The sequence below is a fragment of the Palaemon carinicauda genome, chromosome 8 (genome assembly GCF_036898095.1).
Source record: "Palaemon carinicauda isolate YSFRI2023 chromosome 8, ASM3689809v2, whole genome shotgun sequence".
NCBI lineage: Eukaryota > Metazoa > Arthropoda > Malacostraca > Decapoda > Palaemonidae > Palaemon > Palaemon carinicauda.
In genome coordinates this window covers 123,910,044-123,929,867 of record NC_090732.1, presented here as the reverse complement: position 1 = coordinate 123,929,867, position 19,824 = coordinate 123,910,044, and the positions used below count along the sequence as shown (strand labels likewise).

At 47.2% G+C, this 19,824-nt stretch overlaps 1 protein-coding gene across 1 annotated transcript in view; it reads right to left on the bottom strand.

Moving 5' to 3' along the window:
- The window catches only part of LOC137645868 (negative elongation factor A-like), an 81,618-nt gene that overhangs the window by 51,113 nt on the left and 10,681 nt on the right, over positions 1-19,824 (bottom strand). Inside the window, exon 2 of the mRNA XM_068378866.1 lies at positions 12,536-12,657. Within this exon, the coding sequence (XP_068234967.1) occupies positions 12,536-12,657 (122 nt within the window). The remainder of the gene's footprint in view (positions 1-12,535; positions 12,658-19,824) is intronic.

The window sequence follows — 19,824 nt, the reverse complement described above, 5'->3', positions numbered from 1 at the left end:
GAAAGGATCGACTGAGGGGGCCGGGGGTGAAGCCGTCGATTATCCTAAGGAAGACCTTCGCCTAAGGTATGGATCACTCTGCCCAACCGGGCAACTCTGCTGACGCTATGGCATAGAGGTTCAGAGACACTGAATTCGCTGACAGAGACGGCAGGCGCGAAATCCTTGGCTACTCACAGAGATTGTGCGGGAATGGGCATCGGGAAGCTGTCATTCGGATGAGTAACCTTAAGCATCCTCCCAGCAAAAAACCTGCAATCCTAGAGTTCGTGAACTCCTTTTAGGACTATGCCCCCCCGGGGGAGTCTCCCGTGCCATCTGTTCCTGACAGGAGGAAACTGCAATTGGACACCTTGTCCCAGTTGTCGTAGCCGATAACTTAGGCCGACGTGGTTGAAAGAAAAGGGCGCTGGAGCCCTGCAGAGTCTGGAAGAAAGCGCCTTGGAGGAGTGAAACCGGAAGTCGATTTACTCCGCACAGCAGCTGTCTAAGTCTCTGTCCTTGGGCACAAACAAACTCTTCTCAAGGATGGAATGGTGTCTGAGGTCGTCGACCTCCACAGATGAGACACCCGAAGGAAGCCCTCAGTCAGCGCGTCCAGATGGTACAACATCGAGCTTGTCCGCAAGTTAGATACTTAACGACGAAAGGCCAAGGTGCCTGAGCTCGAGAGGAGGAAAGTACCCTTGATCTTCCTGTAGCTTCCTTGAACCAAACCTCGGGCCGTAACCGAGGAGGGAAAGAACCTGGTAGGCTCCCAGAGGAGGAGGTAAGCAGTCACCCCTTGTCCGATGGAGAAATCTCGAACGGAATGCCCCCAGGGAATGACGGGGAAGGGCTAACCCAGGTTCAGGAATAGAGGAGTGTTGCTCAGATCTCCCTTAAGTTTCTCCTATTCTTGCAAGTGCCATGCTCTGTGTTTATGGGGTGAGGCAGTGTTCTGGAAATACGCTCCAGAAGAACTCGCCAGGCTGGTCATGCTGCGAAAACCCCATTGGGAATCGTGGTCTCAATTGCCCTGGAGCTCGCGCGACGGGAATTCCTCGTGGTCGGCGAGCGATAACCCATAGACGAGCAATGGATACTGCAAGAAATAAGCCGACATTTGTGCGAAGAAACACTGTAGGTTCGCGCGACGTAACACCATCCGTCCGCGCGATGGAAAACCCGTTGGTTCGCGCGTGGGCGAACATTGGAGAGCATGAGCGTAGACGTGCAGGCGAGTGGTCGTGCGGTTGCACGGCGAGCGGTCGCGCGGTTGCACGGGCGAGCGGTCGTGAGAGTGGGCAGGTGGATGAGAGAGAGTCCGAGGCGGCGAACGCAAGCGTTAGCGCGATGGCGAGGAAACGCGCTGCCGCGTGGGCAAGGAGGACCGCTGGCGATATGGATCAACAAGCGATCGGTGGTGAGCTGGTGAGCGCTAACGCACAGGTTGGCGATGGCGCGTTGTGTTATGCCGACACGATGGTCGAGCAGTATGCGCAGGTGAGTGATCGTGCGTTGGCGAGCAGTATGCGAAGGTGAGCGATCGTGAGCAGTGATCAGCATGCGCCGGGTCGTGCGATGGTGATCAGTATGCGCAGGGTCGCGTGATGGTGATCAGCATGCCAGGGTCGCGCGATGGCGATCAGCATGCGCAGGTCGGCGGTCGCGCGATGGCGAACAGCATCTGCAGGTAGGCGATCGCGCGATGGCGAACAGCATCTGCAGGTAGGTGATCGCGCGATGGCGAACAGCATACGCAGTTGAGGGTCGCGCGATGGTGATCAGCATGCGCAGGGTCGAGCGATGGTGATCAGCATCCGCAGGTGTGTGGTCGCGCGATGGCGATCAGCATCAGCAGGTGTGCGGTCGCGCGATGGCGATCAGCATCCGCAGTTGAGGGTTGCGCGATGGCGATCAGCATCCGCAGTTGATGGTCGCGCGATGGCGATCAGCATCCGCAGTTGATGGTCGCGCGATGGCGATCAGCATCCGCAGTTGAGGGTCGCGCGATGGCGATCAGCATCCGCAGTTGAGGGTCGCGCGATGGCGATCAGCATCCGCAGTTGAGGGTCGCGCAATGGCGATCAGCATCCGCAGTTGAGGGTCGCGCGATGGCGATCAGCATCCGCAGTTGAGGGTCGCGCGATGGCGATCAGCATCCGCAGTTGAGGGTCGCGCGATGGAGATCAGCATCCGCAGTTGAGGGTCGCGCGATGGCGATCAGCATGCGCAGGTGAGCTAGTAGCTGGCGAACCATGTTCCTTCAGAAGTGTTGGAGAACGTTGGCGTGCCGGCTGTAACACACGTGGGCGATCCGGAGATCGCTGGCGAGCTGATGATCGCTGGCGAGCTGATGATCGCTGGCGAGCTGATGATCGCTGGCGAGCTGATGATCGCTGGCGAGCTGATGATCGCTGACGACCAGAAGGCTACGCGTGGAAGCCTGCGCAAAGAAGAAGAGTCCTTGACCCCGACCTGAACCGAAGTTCTAGATCGCAAGGGCGAACGTGGGCGCACAGGGCGCGTAACAGGAACCAACAGGAACCGCAGGGATGATCATCTTGAAAGCGTTGACGAACAGGAGAGCGCTGATGAGCAGAAGAACGCCTGTGTGCTCACACTGAGCAGGAGCAGGAGAGAACACAGCAGAAGGGCGCGCAGGGAAACCCTGACACGCAAGGGAAGAACTCCAGTGGGGGCAACCCTTTGCCCCGAAGGGATCGTTGTCCGCCGGGAGACTGATGTCCGTCGGAAGACCGCTGTCCGTCGGGAAGACCAGACTGCTGTCCATCTGCACCAAGGCGGAAGATCGAGAAAAAGGAGTTGTAGGCTGCAAACGGAGATCCAAAAAGGCGCTTCAAGCACCCTTATAGGGAGATGAGAGTCCCTTACGACGAGGCGGACGGTGGGCCTTACGGCGAGGGAGGCCAACAGCAACAGCAACAGGAGAAACCTCCGAAGAGGAGTCTCTATGAGTGTACTCTCTCGCGAACGAAAGAGAAACACTTCGTGGAAGAGACTGATCAGCCAGTGACCTAAAAGGAGCAATCCTCCGAAGAGGAGCTCCTGCAGTTGCCCACCCCCTTGAGCGAAACTGCAGGTGCGACCGCTCAGCACCCAGAGCGTAGTCGCACGAAAAAAAAGGCAAGAGAAGAACCCCCCCAAAAGGGGAAAAACTCAAGCCTGGACAGGAAAAACTTCCCTCGGAAGGAAAGTTACCCGCCCAAGGATGCAAGCCTCCTGAGAGTTCTAAAATGAACTGGAGAGCTGTCCGTCGTCACGGGAGTACTACCAGTAGAAGGAGACACGCCCCTGACGAAAATACAAGGGGGGAGGCAGCAACAGCCGAATCCCCAGGACTCAACCAGACAGCTCACACCGTTGCTATATTACAGAAACGAACTAGATCGGTAACTGTAAAAAAATAAAACAAATAATATTAGTACACATTCATTCCCCCGGGAAGGCTCCGAAGAGGAATCCCGAGGGAAAGGAACAAGAATTACACAACAGGCACGTGCCTTCACAACCACTTACACTCGCGGAAGGAGAGCTGTAACTAAAACAGAATTATAACAATTATAATTATGTAACTATGTAATTATGAAATGAATGAACACTAAAGAAAGAACGAAAACCCCGAAAGGAATCGTTCTCCAAGCTGAAAAACATAAAACAACTACAATTAGATTCATAACTAATTGAGACAACATACGGCGTAGCAACCCCCCACATGGAAAGGAAGCTAGGCTACAAGGCCGTAGTAAAAGGGTGAACGACCTCAAGAGAGAGAGAGAGAGAGAGAGAAAGACATAAGTCAAACTCGATCGCCACCCATAAAATTACTCCGTGGTGGCCTAACTGCCGAGGCCTCCACGTAGATATCGTACACTACACACACAAATCTGAAAAGGAAACTTACTCATTTCTATACTCAAATATATATACAAACATGAAAACATGTTTACATATATATTGAGTAAATGAAAAGTAAGCGATTAAGTAAAGACAAAACAAACAGTGGCTGCCAAGCGAGGACCAAGACAGAGACGTCTGTCACAGTCCGAGCCAAAAGTGAAAGTGAGTATTCACCTGTGTGTGAGGGGGAGGAGGGGTAGGTAGCTACCACTCCCCTACCCCCCGCTAACTAGTGCGGGGGTAATACACCCTCGTTAAATTCTAATGGCTCGCCATTTCAGCTACACTAAAAGTAATATACTTTGTAAATAGCGTGGTTTGTATTTCGGTTACGGAACAAAGAGATGTTTCCCTAAAATGGAGTTTCTTCTGATCCGTGGACCAAAGACCCGAGCATTCCAGACTGTCCAGTGTCGCTCCCCAACCCAAATCCGATGTATCTGAATACAACACATGGTTTGGGTTCTTGATCGCAAGCGAAAGACCTTCTCGAAGGCTGACGTTGCTGTCCCACCAAGTCAGACATGTCTTGATAGAGTTGGAGATTGGGATAGAGATACTCTCTAAGCCCTTCTCCTTGTTCCAATGGTTTAGGTGAAATTGGAGAGAGCAAAGGTTGAGTCTCCCCAGAGAGATAAACTGCTCCAGCGATGAAAGAGATCCCACGAGGCTCGTTCAAACTCTTACAGAGCAACTGTTTTTCTCTTGCAAGTGACGGACTTTTAACAGAGCTTGTTCCATTCTTGTGGGAGACGAAAAGGCCCGAAAAATTCGACACTGCATCTCCATCCCCAAATAAAGAACAGTCTGGGATGGAGTAAGTTTCGACTTCTCTACGTTCACTATGAGACCTAGCTCCTTGGTTAGGTCTATGTCCATTTGAGGTTCTCCAGACAGCCATTTAATGACGACGCCCTGATTAGCCAGTCGTCAAAATAAAGGGAGGCTCTGATCCCTGAAAAATGTAGAAAGCTTGCTACATTTTGCATGAGCCTTGTAAAAACAAGAGGAGCAGGACTGAGGCCGAAACCCAGTGCTGGAAATTGGTACACTACTTTCCCGTCCACAAACCTCAGACATTGTTGAAAGTTTGGATGAATCGGGATGTGGAAGTATGCATCCTGAAGGTTGAGTGAGACTATCCATTCACCTCCCCTTACTGCTGCCAAGACAGATTTGGTAGTCTTCATCGTGAACTTTGTCTTGACAATGAACACATTGATTGCACTTACATCTTAAGTACTCCTGCAGTGAACGTGGCTGCCAGTTCATTGGAGCCATCCCTTATGGCCTTGTTCATGCATGACATAATTTGTACAGCAATACATTGTCCGCTGGAGAGACCTTCTTACTTAAGGCTCCCAGGGACCAATCCAAAAAATTAAATACTTCAAACGCTCGAAAAACTCCTTTCAGGAGATGATCTAGCTCTGAAGACCATAAAAACTTGGAGCGTCTCATGGCTAGACGACGAGGAGAGTCCACTAGGCTTAAGAAGTCTCCCTGGGCAGAGGCAGGTACTCCCAAGCCGAGAACTTCTCCTGTGTCACACCAGACACTCGAGCGAGAAGCTAATTTAAGGAGGAGGAAAAGCAAAAGCAGACTTTCCTAAACTTCTCCTGGATTCCAACCAGTCTCCCAGTAAGAGCATGGCTCTCTTGGAAGAACGAGAGAGAACTGACTTCGTATATGTAGGAGTCGAAGAAAGTCATGCCAAGAGTAAACTCAGACGGCGGAGAACGTGGAGCGGGCATTACAAAATGAGTAGGACAAAATTTCCCTAAAGAAATTCATAATTTAAAAACAAGGGATTGTTGGACAACCCTAGGTTCCTTCTCTTCTGAATGAATCCCCAAAGGTACATTAGTTGAAAGGGGGTCATCAACTTCTTCTTAAGAAGGCACATCATCTGATAAATCTAAAGTCTTGCGAGAGGGAGCTTTATATTCAGAATGACGTGAAGGAAAAACCTGACAGGCTACATCAACTTGTATATGAACAGAAGTTAAAGTTGGAGGGTCGATGTCACGTGACTGCAGAGAAAGTTATTCTACTACACGTCGAGACTGAAGTGACTGACGTTCAAACGACACATAGTAACAGTGGTGACTGCTGTACGATGCTAAATCGTGATTTTGATGACTGACGCTCGACGTCACGCCGTGTCTACGGTGTCTGCCGCTCAACGTAACGTCGTGTCTGCGGTGTCTGCAGCTCAACGTCACGTTGTGACAGCGGTGGCTGACGTTCAAAGTCTCGGAGGAACTGCAGTGACTGCTGATCAAAGTAATGACTTGACTTGACTGACTTTCGATCAAAGTTACCTCGAGATTTATGCTCCGCATCTCGTTGAACAGCAAAGCTGACACTAGGGATAACGTCAGCGTGACGTAACAAATCTCGTTTAGAAGGTTGAAGACCTGAATCACGTATCCCAGAAGCGTGACGTACAACAAGCAAAGGATCCTTTCACACAGGAACAGGATCGTAAGCTTTCATTAAAGAAGAAAGCTTTAACAGCATATCTTGCAAAACACCTAACTTCGGATCAACCGCACTCGCATTAGATCGTGACGTCAGAAACGTCTGTACATGAACGTCATCGCTATAAACGGGACTCTCATGATGACTACATCTAAGACGTTGATCTTGTTCTGAAGGAGCTAATTTACATTTCAACGGTCTCGAAACCTTACGCCAAGGTTTTTTTTTTAAAAGACGAATCAACGGAAGACGAGGAGAACTTCGTCTCTCCTGTCTAATGGTAAGGACGTGCTTGAAGAGCAACGTCTGATACCTTTGAGGGAACGTCTGTTCGTTGGTTTACACCTCTCACTTCCTTAGGTCCTACGACATTCCTTCTTCCTGGGGCAGGGGGAGCCTGAAAGAGGTCTCGGACTAGGCAAGCGACAAGCACGAACAAACGAACCCTCCGCAACACTGAACATGTTTTTCGCACTTTCTTCACTGACACTCGCATTTTTTAATAATTTCACATTAGACATGAATAAAGCTGATTTCTACCTGAAGCACGCAATTCTCCCTTAAATCAATAGATTAGAATTGCGAAAAATGTCGTATAATGTAAGCTCATTAGTAAAAAATGAATCACACATGCTAATATTAATAAACATATACCGGTACATATATATAGAATAAAACGGAAATATATAAAGTTAAAAAAGATCAGTGACATGGGAGGAGACTAAAACTAGATCGCTAAGGACTATGTTTTCAATCTCTCACCGTACAGTGCCTTGGGATGAGAATAAAAACTAGAACGTTTCATCCTCTCTCTCTCTCCCCATACAGAGACTTGGGACGAGAGTAAATATCTGAAAGGGAATAAAGATTTGGATCGTTCTCTCTCTCTCTCTCTCTCTCTCTCTCTCTTGTCACTCACAAGAGACTCCGTCAATAAAAGGTTATTTGACTAAAGGAAAATACTAAAAGGACTCAGCAATTGAAAATTAACACGTTCCTTTAAATTAGTATTTAAAAAACTTCAGTTTGAAAGAAGAATGACCAAAACGTCAAAATCGATTAACTTTCTGCAAAGTGAAACTGCGATTCTCTCTTATTCTATCGTAACGATAGAGTGCAAACTGCGTAGCATAAATAAACCAAACGTTAGTTCATCTTTGAAAACAGCATGAAGACTATTCAAAGAATAAATTTCTTAAAATATTTTCTAAAAATATTCATCTCATCAATCTAAACAAATATAAAAGTTGAATGGGCTCAACGTTGTTTAACTTCGTTTTCCAAGTCAGTACCTCCTACAAAGAATAGGCATAGGTCGCTTATAAACAAAAATATAAAATTTATCTCGGTGTTTAGTATAAATGGAAAGCGAATCGAAGAGGCCTAATTAAGGCAGGTGAGATATAAAATATATAGAGGTAAATCTATAAATATCAACAATAATTTATAAAGTGATAAAATAATTACTAAAAGCCTTTAATACACTTCCGTACACTGAGGGAAGGGTCGGTCATCTTTGCTCTATGGAAAATCCAGAGAGAGATTAAAAAAAAAAAAAAAAAAAGCAAGGGTAAAAAATTTTTCTCTCCTTTCAAAAGAATTTCTTTTGAAGATCGTATTGCTTGAGAATAATCCAACACGGCGAACGCCATAAAACCATGAACAAGTACTTCACCAATCAGTAGAAACTTGAGGTTAAGCGCGAGCGGAACCAATGCTGTCACTACCACCGACAGAGAAGAACTAAATTTATGGAGAAGTATATGCAGTATCTGGCCGATAGTCGGCGCTGGTGGGCACACCCGGCAGCCTTCATGGCGATCACTCGCGAGTTTTAGGAATCTGTCGACCGTCGGAGACGTAAGCTATATATATATTCACCGGCTAAGTTTAATATTTAAAAATACAAATTACTTAAAAATTTGTGACGGTCCTAGAATAATGCAAAATAGTCCTTTTTAGGAGGGAGGCAGCTCCAATAAACAAACTGGTTGGTTTACTTATCCTGGATATGTCAAAGCACTTTGGTCCTGTAAAAGAGCAAAAGTGTTGACTTGTGTCAACCTACCCTAACCTGATCATGGTGTTGCAGGAGATTGGTAGGCGATCAAAGAACCTGCATCCCCATGGATATGTTGTCTGAAGGTATACTCCTTCGTGAGTAATGGGTTTGCACACATTTCGTCCATCCTAGACCTCATTAGGTGAGGGGGATCGCTGTTTGCTGACCAGTGATGCGTCAGAGACCATTGGAGCAATCGCTGGTGAAGACACCAGTGAAGCATGAACTTCTCTAATGACGAGAGATGTCCTAGACGAAGCTGTCATTGTCAAGCTAGAAGTTCTTGTTCATAAAGAAATGGTCGCACTACCTAGACGTTTGCATATGCGGTTGTCTGATGGATACTTTTGCTACTCCCATATCTATCAGCATACCCAAGTATTCCATCCTTTGCCTGGGTGTGAGACTGGACTTTTCCTTATTGACCACAATCCCTAGATTGCGGCAAATGAAAAGAAGTCTATCCTGATCCTGAAGTAACTTTCTCCTGGAGGACAGAATCAGCCAGTTGTCCAGGCATCTTATCAAACGAATCACGTTTATGTGCGACTTAGACAAAATGAGTGTAAACACTTGCTTGAACACTTGGGGAGTGGTAGTCAGTCCTAAGCGTAAGACTTTGAACTGGTAAACTGTTCTCAGGGGGATGATGTGGAGGTAGGACACTTTCTATGTACATATCCAATGGATGGTGATCTGAATGTACAAGTCTTTCAGATCTAAAGAAAGCATGAATTCTTTCTTTCTAATGTTAGCTCATACAGTGTTTGCCATCTTTTATCTTGAAGGGAGTTTGACAGACAACCTCGTTCAGAGAGGAGAGTTCAATGACCTGTCTTCAGCTCCAATCACTTCACCACCGGGAAAACACAAATATAAAAGCCTGAAGAACTGTACAACTTCTTGTGCGTTCTTCTTTACCATCACCTTCACTTCTGCCTTCAGGGAGAGGACTCTTGGGGATCCCAGATGGTAATTTCTGAAGGTCATCGGTGCCTGAGTGAGGGGAGTGAGGGAAGAATGGGAGTCGATGAAAGGTAAGCCAAATTTGTCCTGGAGGACTTCTACCACCCAGTTCTAGGCTACGTGGTGCTGCCTCGTTACTCAAAGGCTTGACAGGCATCCCACCACTTGCAGCAGCTGCAGGAAGAGACTGACGATCTCAACGTGCCCTTTCTCCCATTACTGCCCTTCCTAATCTGGCCATGACCGGTTCAAAAGAGCAGAGCATTATCCACATATTTCCTAGAGGTGCAGATCTAGTCCTGGACCTTGCATGAGTCTTCTTTAGAGTGGACTTCAGTGCTCTTGCTGTGGCAGCATCAAGTACTCGAGAATGTAGTGCTTTCATTCTTGCCCTTTTATGGCAGCATCTAGTACTCGAAAATGTAGCGCCTTAGTTCTTACGCTTCTATGGCAGCATCAAGTACTCGAGAATGTAGTTCCTTTGTTCTTGCATTTTTCCACTAGGGTCCCAGCTGACAGCGTAGTCGCTGACAAGTTGAGCGGAAGATAAGGAACTGTGTCATTAGACACAGGGGACACGGGCAAAGCTGAGAGCTCCTTCCGAAAATTTAGCTCGAAAAGAACTACTAAGAGACACAGCTAGTCGAGTCCCACTCAAAGAAAAGAATGAGCTATTCAGTCTCTTCAGCATAAACTTTGGGATTGCCAAAGTTGACTCCAAAGGCTCCTTCTTAGCAAATGCTTCCTACTGATGAAGAGTTCATGCTCCCCGCAAAAAGTGCAAAGAGGAGGATTAACAGTAGGTTTCAACAAAAACCTTACACTGGCTTTGCCTGGACACATTTGTATCTCTTTCATTTTCATTGCAGATCAAACACACTCAAAAGATCAATGGCAGATTTTAAGTAAGGCAACAACATTGTCTGTACTCATTGGGGCCAAAGTCAAAAGTGCTAGCCTTAAAACTGACAGTTCAGCAGGGCTTCCTGCACCTCCTATGAGTAATGTAACTATAACTACCTTGTTAATCATTCAATGGCCATTCTAGCTTGCACTCAGTCATGTTCTTATTTTAAGACAATAGTTTGTCTTAGTGTAGGAACAAGTCAACTTAAATGGACAATACTGTTCTGAGAATGATTCATGTGCAATAGTATATCTCACTAAAATGCGGGATTCACTAATAATCATACTTTACTAATTATACATATAAAATGCTTATACAGTGGAACCTCTACATCCGAACGTATCTACATCCGAATTTTCCAACATCCGAAGTAAAATTCGAGCAAATTTTTTACTCTACACCCGAATTTTATTTCGACACACGAAGTAAACATTACGCCATTGAGTGTCGAGTGCTCAGTTCTCTGTTCTTGTGTGTATCATGTGGTTGTCCTCTGTTTGGTCTGTTATTAACAGTGCTTATTTTCTTCCTTTTCTCACATTTCCTTTGTGATTTTACCGATAATCATGGTGCCTAAGAAGCTAAGTTTCAGTACAGGAAGAAGGCAATTCTTTCATTAGAATTGAAGCAAGAAATTATAGAAAAACATGAGAGCAGTGTGCATGTGAGTGATACTGTATGGCTAAACAATATGGCCGGAATAGGCCTATGATCTCGAGGATCATCAAGCTGAAGGCACCCATTAAAGCAAATAACCATTGAAGGGGAATACCATTATTACAAGACATCGTAGCAATACCCTGGAAGAGATATAGCGCCTCTTATTGATAGGGATAAAGGACAAAGAGATTGTTGGCAACGATCATTTGTGAGAAGGGCCAGCGTGATGAATAGAAAGAAAGAAAAAAGTGAAGCAAAGAAAACCAAGATAGCGTTAACAAGCTCTTTTAAATAAGACTTCTCTCTTTTTCTGTTTCTCTCTAAACATAGCATTAACAGGTTCTTTAAATAAAATCTCTCTCTCTCTCTCTTTCTTCTTCGCTGTTGTAGTGTTAGATACGTCTACGTCTATTATTTTTTTTCCGAGAGAGAGAGAGAGATTAAACAAAAATGTGTTTAGAGTACATATGATTTTTAACTGCGTCAATGAGTTGAAAAACAATTAAATGAAATTAAGAAAGTAATAACAGCTAATCTGAATTCCTTTATTAACTAAAACAAATATTGATTCAAACACACTCGTGTGCGTATGCACAAACACACACACACAGGTGCAAGAATTTTGCTACGCAGTAAGAGAGACGGTCAGGGAGGAGGTAGAGATGGTGACTGCGATAACATACCGTAACTCGTCACTGAAAGTGATGAAAATAAAAAATGAAAAAAATAAAAAAATGTGAAAAATATGAAATATAAAAATAAAATAAAAAAATAAATAAGCTTAGTTAGATTAAAATTTCCGTAGTGTAAGTTACGGTATGTTATCGTAGTCACCATCTCTACCTCCTCACCGATCGTGTCTCCTTGTGCGTGTGTGTGTGTGTTTGCGGATACGCACACGAGTGTGTTTGTATCAATATTTGTTTTAGTTAACAAAGGAATTCAGATTCGCTGATATTGTTTTTTTTAGTTACATTTAACTGTCTTTCAACTCGTTAACGCTGGTAAAAATCATATGTACACAACACATTTTTGTTTAATCTCTCTCTCTCTCTCTCAGAAAAAAAATTAATAGACGTCTCTAACACTAACAGTGAAGAAGAACAAGAGAGAGAGAGAGAGAGAGAGAGAGAGAGAGAGAGAGAGAGAGAGAGAGGGAGTAAATATTTAAAGAACACGTTAACACCATGTCTACCTTCTCGCCGATCGTCTGTCTCCTCATGGGTAGCAAATCCTACACCTGCGTTGGCCTGTCTCTAAGGTAAAGTGGCAATAAAACACATTTTTTATTCATTATTTCTTTATATTTATCTTTTTTACATGCTTCTCTCATATTATGCAGTTATGTTATTGTTATGCGTAATTATGTGTAGCCATTTATTGAGGATTTATTATGGGTTTTAGGCTGAGGAACGAATTAAATGAATTACCATGTATTCTTATGGGAAAATTCGTTTCGACATCCGAACATTTTCTACATCCGAAGTTGGTTCTGGAACGGATTAAATTCGTATGTAGAGGTTCCACTAAAACAAAATTGTTAATATGCTTACCTGATATCCAAGTTAAGATTACCAGTAGAAGGACAAGTTCTCATAATTTCTGCCAACATTGCTACCCAGGTTTCACTGTCCAACACTGCCACTTCCATAATCTCCTCCAGTTCTGATCTCCACTATAAAAAGAAAAAGTACTGTTACATTATGCTCAATATATTTGCTTATAAATTACGTTGGTTAAATTTACACTTCATTACTTATGACTCTTGCCTTTAAATATGAAAAATTCGTAGGTAATTTGTATTTTTCCTAACTATACAAACCTTAGCTATTTAATATGGGTAATTACTTTCGGCGTAGCTGAAATGACGAGCCATTAGAATTTTAACGAGCGTTTACTACCCCACCGATAGTTAGCGGGGGGTAGCTTGCTACCATCCCCCCTCACACACACCTGTGCTTGAGCTCACTTTGCTTAGAAGGAGGACTTCACGGGGGATAGGGCTGGCGGGCAAATTTGATTAAATAGCTAAAGTTTGTAGTTATGAAAAATACAAATTACCTACGAATTTGTCATTTGTTCCGTAACTGTAATCCAAACCAGCTATTTAATATGGGTGACTCACCCTTTAGGAAGGGTGGTAAGTCCCAGCCAGTACTAGCTTTTGGCTTTGCCCGGGGACTCAGTATCTGAGTGTGTCAGCACTCAACAATAAGGAGTCCCCGCACCTTGCTAGAACCTTGCTATGCAAGGGCTGCGGCCTACGTAAGCTGTGTGTGAAGGTATGAAGTGTGACTCGTCCTAGGAAGTTGACCTGTAGTCCTTTAAATGGAAACTTTAGGCTCGGACTCTCCCAATACCACCTCGTCAGGGTATGGGGACGTGACAGTATTAGCTTAATACTAGGAACACAAAGAAACATGGTTTACCTGCAGTGGTTCGAGGTCAGCTGTGCAAAGAACCCCGGATGCTGCTTTCCCCAAGAGAGGGGAGGATGAAGAAAAGAGTAAGGGCCAAACATACCTTTTCATTCATGCAGACTAAGACCGGGTAACAATGCCCTCAACCTTCTGCTACTTGTCCATTAAGGAGCCTGAGGTTTTAAACCAGCTGTTGTGCAGCCACCACAGGGCCGATAGAAAACGTATCGAGCCTCCTCTGGGTCACGTCATGCAGGTAGTGGGCTGTAAAGGTCATCTGACCCTTCCACACTCCTGCATGTAGAACCTGCGTCACTGAAAAGTTCTTCTTGAAGGCCAGGGACGTAGCTATGCCCCTGACATCATGTGCTCTAGGGCAACGTGACGGAGGAGGGTCAGGATTCAGGGACAGATGGATCACCCTACGAATCCATGCCGAGATGGTATTCTTGGTAACCCTCCTCTTAGTTCTCTCAGTGCTCACAAACAATGCCTGCACTTAGGGATGAACTGCAGCCGTTCTTTTGAGATACAGCCTCAGACTCCTTACTGGACACAGTAGGAGATGGTCTGGGACATCTGTTACAGGCCGAAGACTCAAAATCTGGAAGGAGTCGAACCGAGGGTCCGGCACTCCCGGATTCTGAGTCTTAGCAATAAAATCAGGGACGAATCTGAACGTTACCTCCCCCCATCCCCTTGAATGGGCGATGTCATAAGAGAGACCATGAAGTTCACTGACTCGCTTGGCCGAGGCCAAAGCTAGTAGGAACACCGTCTTCCAAGTTAGGTGGCGATCTGAAGCCTGGCGTAATGGTTCGTAACGAGGTCTCTTAAGAGACCTGAGAACTCGAACCACGTTCCATGGAGGAGGTCTGACTTCTGACTGAGGGCAGGTAAGTTCATAACTTCGTATGAGTAGGGAAAGTTCCAGCGAGGAAGAAATGTCCACTCCTTTGAGCCTGAAGGCTAGACTTAAGGCTGAGCAATAGCCTTTCACTGCAGAGACTGAAAGGCACATTTCTTCCCGCAAATACACGAAGAACTCCGCTATTGCTGGAATAGTGGCATCGAGTGGAGAGATACCTCTTCCACGACACCAACCACAGAAGACTCCCTTCTTTGCCTGGTAGACAGATGCGGATGACCTTCGCAGGTGTCCAGACATCCTGCTCGCAACTTGTTGTGAAAATCCTCTCTCAGCAAGGAGATGCTGGATAGTCTCCAGGCGTGAAGTCGTAGCGAAGCTATGGCTTTGTGGAAGATGCTGGCGTGTGGTTGTTTGAGTAGCTCGTGTCGTGGAAGGAGTTCTCTTGGAAGTTCCGTTAGGAGTTGCAGAAGGTTCGGAAACCATTCCGCGTAATGCCATAACGGAGCTATAAGGGTCATCGAAAGATTGACCGATATTCTGGTCTTGTTGAGCACCCTCCTCATCAGACAGAACGGGGGAAAGGCGTATACGTCGATGTTGTGCCACCGTTGTTGGAAGGCATCTTGCCAGAGTGCCTTGGGATCCGGGACTGGGTAGCAGTACAGCGGAAGCTTGAAGTTCAGCGCTTTAGCGAACAGATCGACAATCGGGGAACCCCACAAAGTCAGGACTTTCTTGGCTATTAGATGGTCCAAAGACCACTCGGTACTCACTATCTGAGACGCTCTGCTCAGACTGTCGGCGAGCACATTCCTCTTGCCTGGAATGAAGCGAGCCGATAGTGGAATCGAGTGGGCTTCGGTCCACCTCAGTATCTCTACTGCGAGATGGGATAGCTGCTTTGAAAAGGTACCTCCTTGCTTGTTGATGTAAGCCACTACTGTGGTGTTGTCACTCATCACCACCACAGAGTGACCTGCCAGGTATAGTTGGAACTGTTGAAGGGCCAGGAATACAGCCTTCATTTCTAGCAGATTTATGTGGAGGCACTTTTCTGATTCTGACCACAGGCCTGAGGTCCTGTGTTGCAGAACGTGCAGAGCTCCTCTTAGGAGGGTTGCTCTTGATAGGTCAGCTTGCTGATCCAACGGCCCTAAGGGACGCCCTCATCAGTTCTTCTTGTCTCTGTTACAAAGTGTTCACCTCTCTTGTTCGCGAGAGAGGACACTCATAGAGACTCCTCTTCGGAGGACTCCCCCTGCTGTTGTTGCTGATGTTGCTGAAGGCTCAGTTCCCCCCTCCGAACATCCTTCGAAGGGGCAGCTGAGTCCAACGGTCTCTCCTGCGAGTGCCTCTCCCCCTTGGGAGAATTCACTAACAGAGACTCCTCTTCGGAGGACTGATGATGGTGCTCCTGTCCGTGGTCGTCTTCATCTTCAGCCCCGCAGAGGATCCTCCTCGACGAGAACAGACCGTTGCAGCTGCTTCGCTAGACCTTTCGGCAGATCGTTCGCGATCTCCGACACCTGCCAGACCTTCTTGTCTTCCATCTCCGTTCCTGGATGCAGATGCGCAGTGGGCGCCACTCCATCACGTTTTCCAACGGGCACCGCTCCCTTCGGGGCAAAGGGCTTATCTCACAATGTGAGTAAGTCCCTTTAGTGCCAGGTTTTTACCTGTGCAACCTCGGAGTAGTTCGTAAACGCTCTCCTGCTGTGGCCCAGACTTCTGCTGAGTCTCGCCGTAGATCTGATCGCCAGCGCTGCTGAGACCTTCTGTGCGGCTATGCGCCATGTGCACCAACGGTCTCCTGAACGCCCGCGCGGGTGGGGGCAGGGGAGGGCGCGGATTCAGGAGCGATGGCGAAAGCGGGGGCGCGTGAGCACGCAGTAGCTGGACCGGGAACGTGGTCCCTAGAGCGCGTAGGCGATAGCGAGGGCGTATGGCAAGCAGGGGCTGGAGCAGGAGGCGGCCGAACGCGCGGGCGTGCAGCGACCTGGTGCGGCCCTGAAGGACGCGACATAATGAGGGCGCCTGAGCGCGTGTCCAAAAAAAACCGGCCGAGGCCGCGTTAGCGCTGGAGCAGGGTCGCGAGCGACCTGGATGGAGCGTTGGCGCTGGTCGGATAAGATCGGCATACTCGCCTATGGGCGCGTTGGTCGCGCCAGCAATCGTGGGCGCGCATGGCGCATATCAGGATGCGGTCGCACTGGAGTGCGTTGTTGCGGCGGCTTCGTAGGGCGCGCCGTTGGATGATAATGCTCTGGTGTTCGCTGAAGGGCAACCTTAGTCGCCTTGAATACAGGAACGGGGCGTGTAGTGGGAACAGGGCGCGTTACTGGAGCGTCGTGCGCGGTTGCATCAGATGCAAGCTCGCGCAGACTAGAGGGAGAGCCCAGAGGCGGCCGTGAGCGCCCGAGCGCTAACTTGGTAGCCTCCTGGGCGACGCGCTGGGATGTAGCAACGCGAGGGCGCATTGGTGAGCGCGCGGGCGCTGGAGCTGGAACCGCGTGTCTCCCTAGACGAGCGAGACGAGTTCATAGGAACCTGTGGGAGCCTGCGCGCCAGCTTAGGTGCCTCTTGGACCGTTCGCGACGAAGCAGGAACTGGAGGGCGCGTGAGCGCAGGAGCGACATATCAGGAACTGGGCGCGTATGCGCAGGTGAGCGCTAACGCGCTATCTCAGGAACTGCTGATGGGCGCGGTGGCGCAGGTGGCCTCTGGGGCACCGGTGGGCGCGTATGCGCAGGTGAGCGCTGGAGCGCCGTATCTGGGACTGGGAGCGTATGCGCAGGTGAGCGCTGACGCGCTACCTCAGGAACTGCTGGAGGGCGCCGAGGCGCCGAAGGGCGTGGGCGCGCAGGGGGACCCTGGCGCGTAACAGGAACGGAGGCGCGAACGCCTGAGGGTGAGCGCCGAGGCGCTAAGTCAGAAACAGCAGCAACATCAGCATGCAAGCGCTCAGGCGGTGTCTGGCGCTTGAGGGCAAGAGGCGCAGTATTGCGCTCAAGACCCTTCAGCCCCAAAGGGCCCGGAGACTGCGCAATGGCAGTATCAGGAGGCGCGTCACGCGCATCAGGAACTCTGGAAGTGGATGGTCTGGGCGACAGGTCACAATGTCCCGAAGGACGACCATCCTCCGAAGGGGATCGCGAACGATCCCTGGAGAGGTCTAGGTTGGTAGCTGGCAGGAAAGGAGAACAGCGAGTCGTCTCCTCAGCAGAGGATTGTGGTGACGACGAGCCGAAGAGGCGCCTCTTAACACCCTTATAAGGGGAAGGAAGGCCTCTACGGCGAAGGGGAGGACGAGCCTTCTGCCTTATACGCCCACGAGGGGCCGTGGGATCAGCAAGCTGACCATCGATGGGCCTCCGAAGAGGAGTCTCTTTTAGTGAACTCCCCCGAGAGGGAGAAACACCGGCAGGAGAGACCGTGGGACTTAGCTCCTCTCTTGAAGGATGTTCGGAGGGGGAGTCAGAGCCTTCAGCTACCTCAGCCACAGGAACGGGCGTTTGGCTAGACCCACGGGATGTTTCCGTCACCACAAACAGAGGATCTATCTCCGCTGAAGTTGGCGATTGTTTGACGGCCGCACCCAGTTTGATCATGTCAAACAGAGCTTCATTGGAGGGCGAACTCTGTAGCCCCAAGTTAGCCCAAAGCTGCAAAAGATCCTTATTAGACACAAATTCCTCCTCCGGGGGAGGAAGGGCAGCTGCCTCGCTATGGTAGGCAACTACCTCTCCCTCACCCCAGGATCGGTTAACAGCACTGCGGTCTACGCTACCACTCGCTCGAGTGGGAGCTTCGGAGGAGGAAAGGGCTACGGAAGAAGTAGTCATGGGATTTTCTCTCTTAGCCTTCTTCTTGCGTCGCCAGGCAATCCTCTCCCACTGGGAGGTAGACCACTCCCTACACTCAATACAGTGAACCCTCGCTACTTCGCGGTTCGACCATCGCGGATTCACCACTTCGAGGATTTTTTTCATAGCCCATGTCTATACATATATTGCGGATTTTCCGGAAATATCGAAAATACCGTGATGTGACCGATGGTGCGAGATTGGAGAAAGTAAGGAAAATTGAATCATGATTGATTTTCAATATAAATGAAACTTTGAGGAGCAACAAAGATATCATTTGTTAGAGAGATAGAGAGAGGTAAGGAATGGGAGGTAGTGAAAAGTAGCCCACAGAGAGAGGTAGAGAGAGAGAGAGAGAGAGAGAGAGAGAGAGAGAGAGAGAGAGAGAGAGAGAGAGAGAGAGAGAGAGAGAGATAGGTAGAGAGAGAGAGAGAGAGAGAGAGAGATAGAGGGGGGTTTAAATGTAATAAACAAAAAAATTTGATAGGTTATAACACATTGGTGCTTATGTAATATCAACTGTATACTGTAGACGGTTTGAATAAGTTAAGAAATGGTATAAATGATACTTTGTTAGTGTATTCGTACACACTCAAGAGCGGCAGCTAGATGACAGCTGATCTAATCACAGCCAGAAGTAAAAAAAAAAAAGTCAACAATACTCAATTTTTAAAACACACCCGAAATTTAAAAACAAAAGTACACGCTTTCTTAATGTGCAATTAACTATTTAAAGAGTGGCAATTTTCTAGAATAAAATGATATTTCCCAAAAAATAGTGGTTTGCTGATGAAATCAGATGCCCTATTTTTAGCTATGATTGAAATGGATGTAGACTCGGCCTAATTATTTCGTTTGGTCTTTAATTGACACTAAGAAAACTAATTTTAGTTTCTTCATCTAAATGTAAGTATTGTATAACACGAAGAGAGAGAGAGAGAGAGAGAGAGAGAGAGAGAGAGAGAGAGAGAGAGAGAGAGAGAGAGAGAGAGAGAGAGAGAGAGAGAGAGAGAGAGAGATGAATCAGCTGTTGTAATCAAATGGCGTGTTTTTGTTTCGTGAGAATTTCATCGCCACGACTTTAACAACAACATACTGTACTGAACTTTACAGTATTATACAGACTACTGTAATATGATAAAGTAAAATATTTGTAATCTATTTTATATGAAATGGGGCTATTTTTGTTTTGTTTAAAATTTACATTTACGTATGTAAAACAACTCTCTCTCTCTCTCTCTCTCTCTCTCTCGTAGATTGTTTTCCTGCTTTGCTACGTATGTATGATTTTATATAGATACGGTAAATAATATTTGTAATAACATATTTTATAAAAGCTTTTACTGTAATATCATTATTTATCACTTTCATCATGCGGGTTAAATTCCTTAGTTTGTTTACTGAGCGTACTTTATGACGCCGTCGTTTCAGGCGGCGTCATAAAGAAAAAAAATTTCATTTGGAAGTCCTTAGAAAAATTAAGTAAAACATGACAAATTCGAAGATAATTTGTATTTTTCCTAACCATACAAACCTTAGCTATTTACAAAGGGTTATTACTTTTAGCGTAGCTGAAATGGCGAGCCATTAGAATTTAACGAGGGTGTATTACCCCCGCGCTAGTTAGCGGGGGGGTAGGGGAGTGGTAGCTAGCTACCCCTCCTCCCCCTCACACACAGGTGAATACT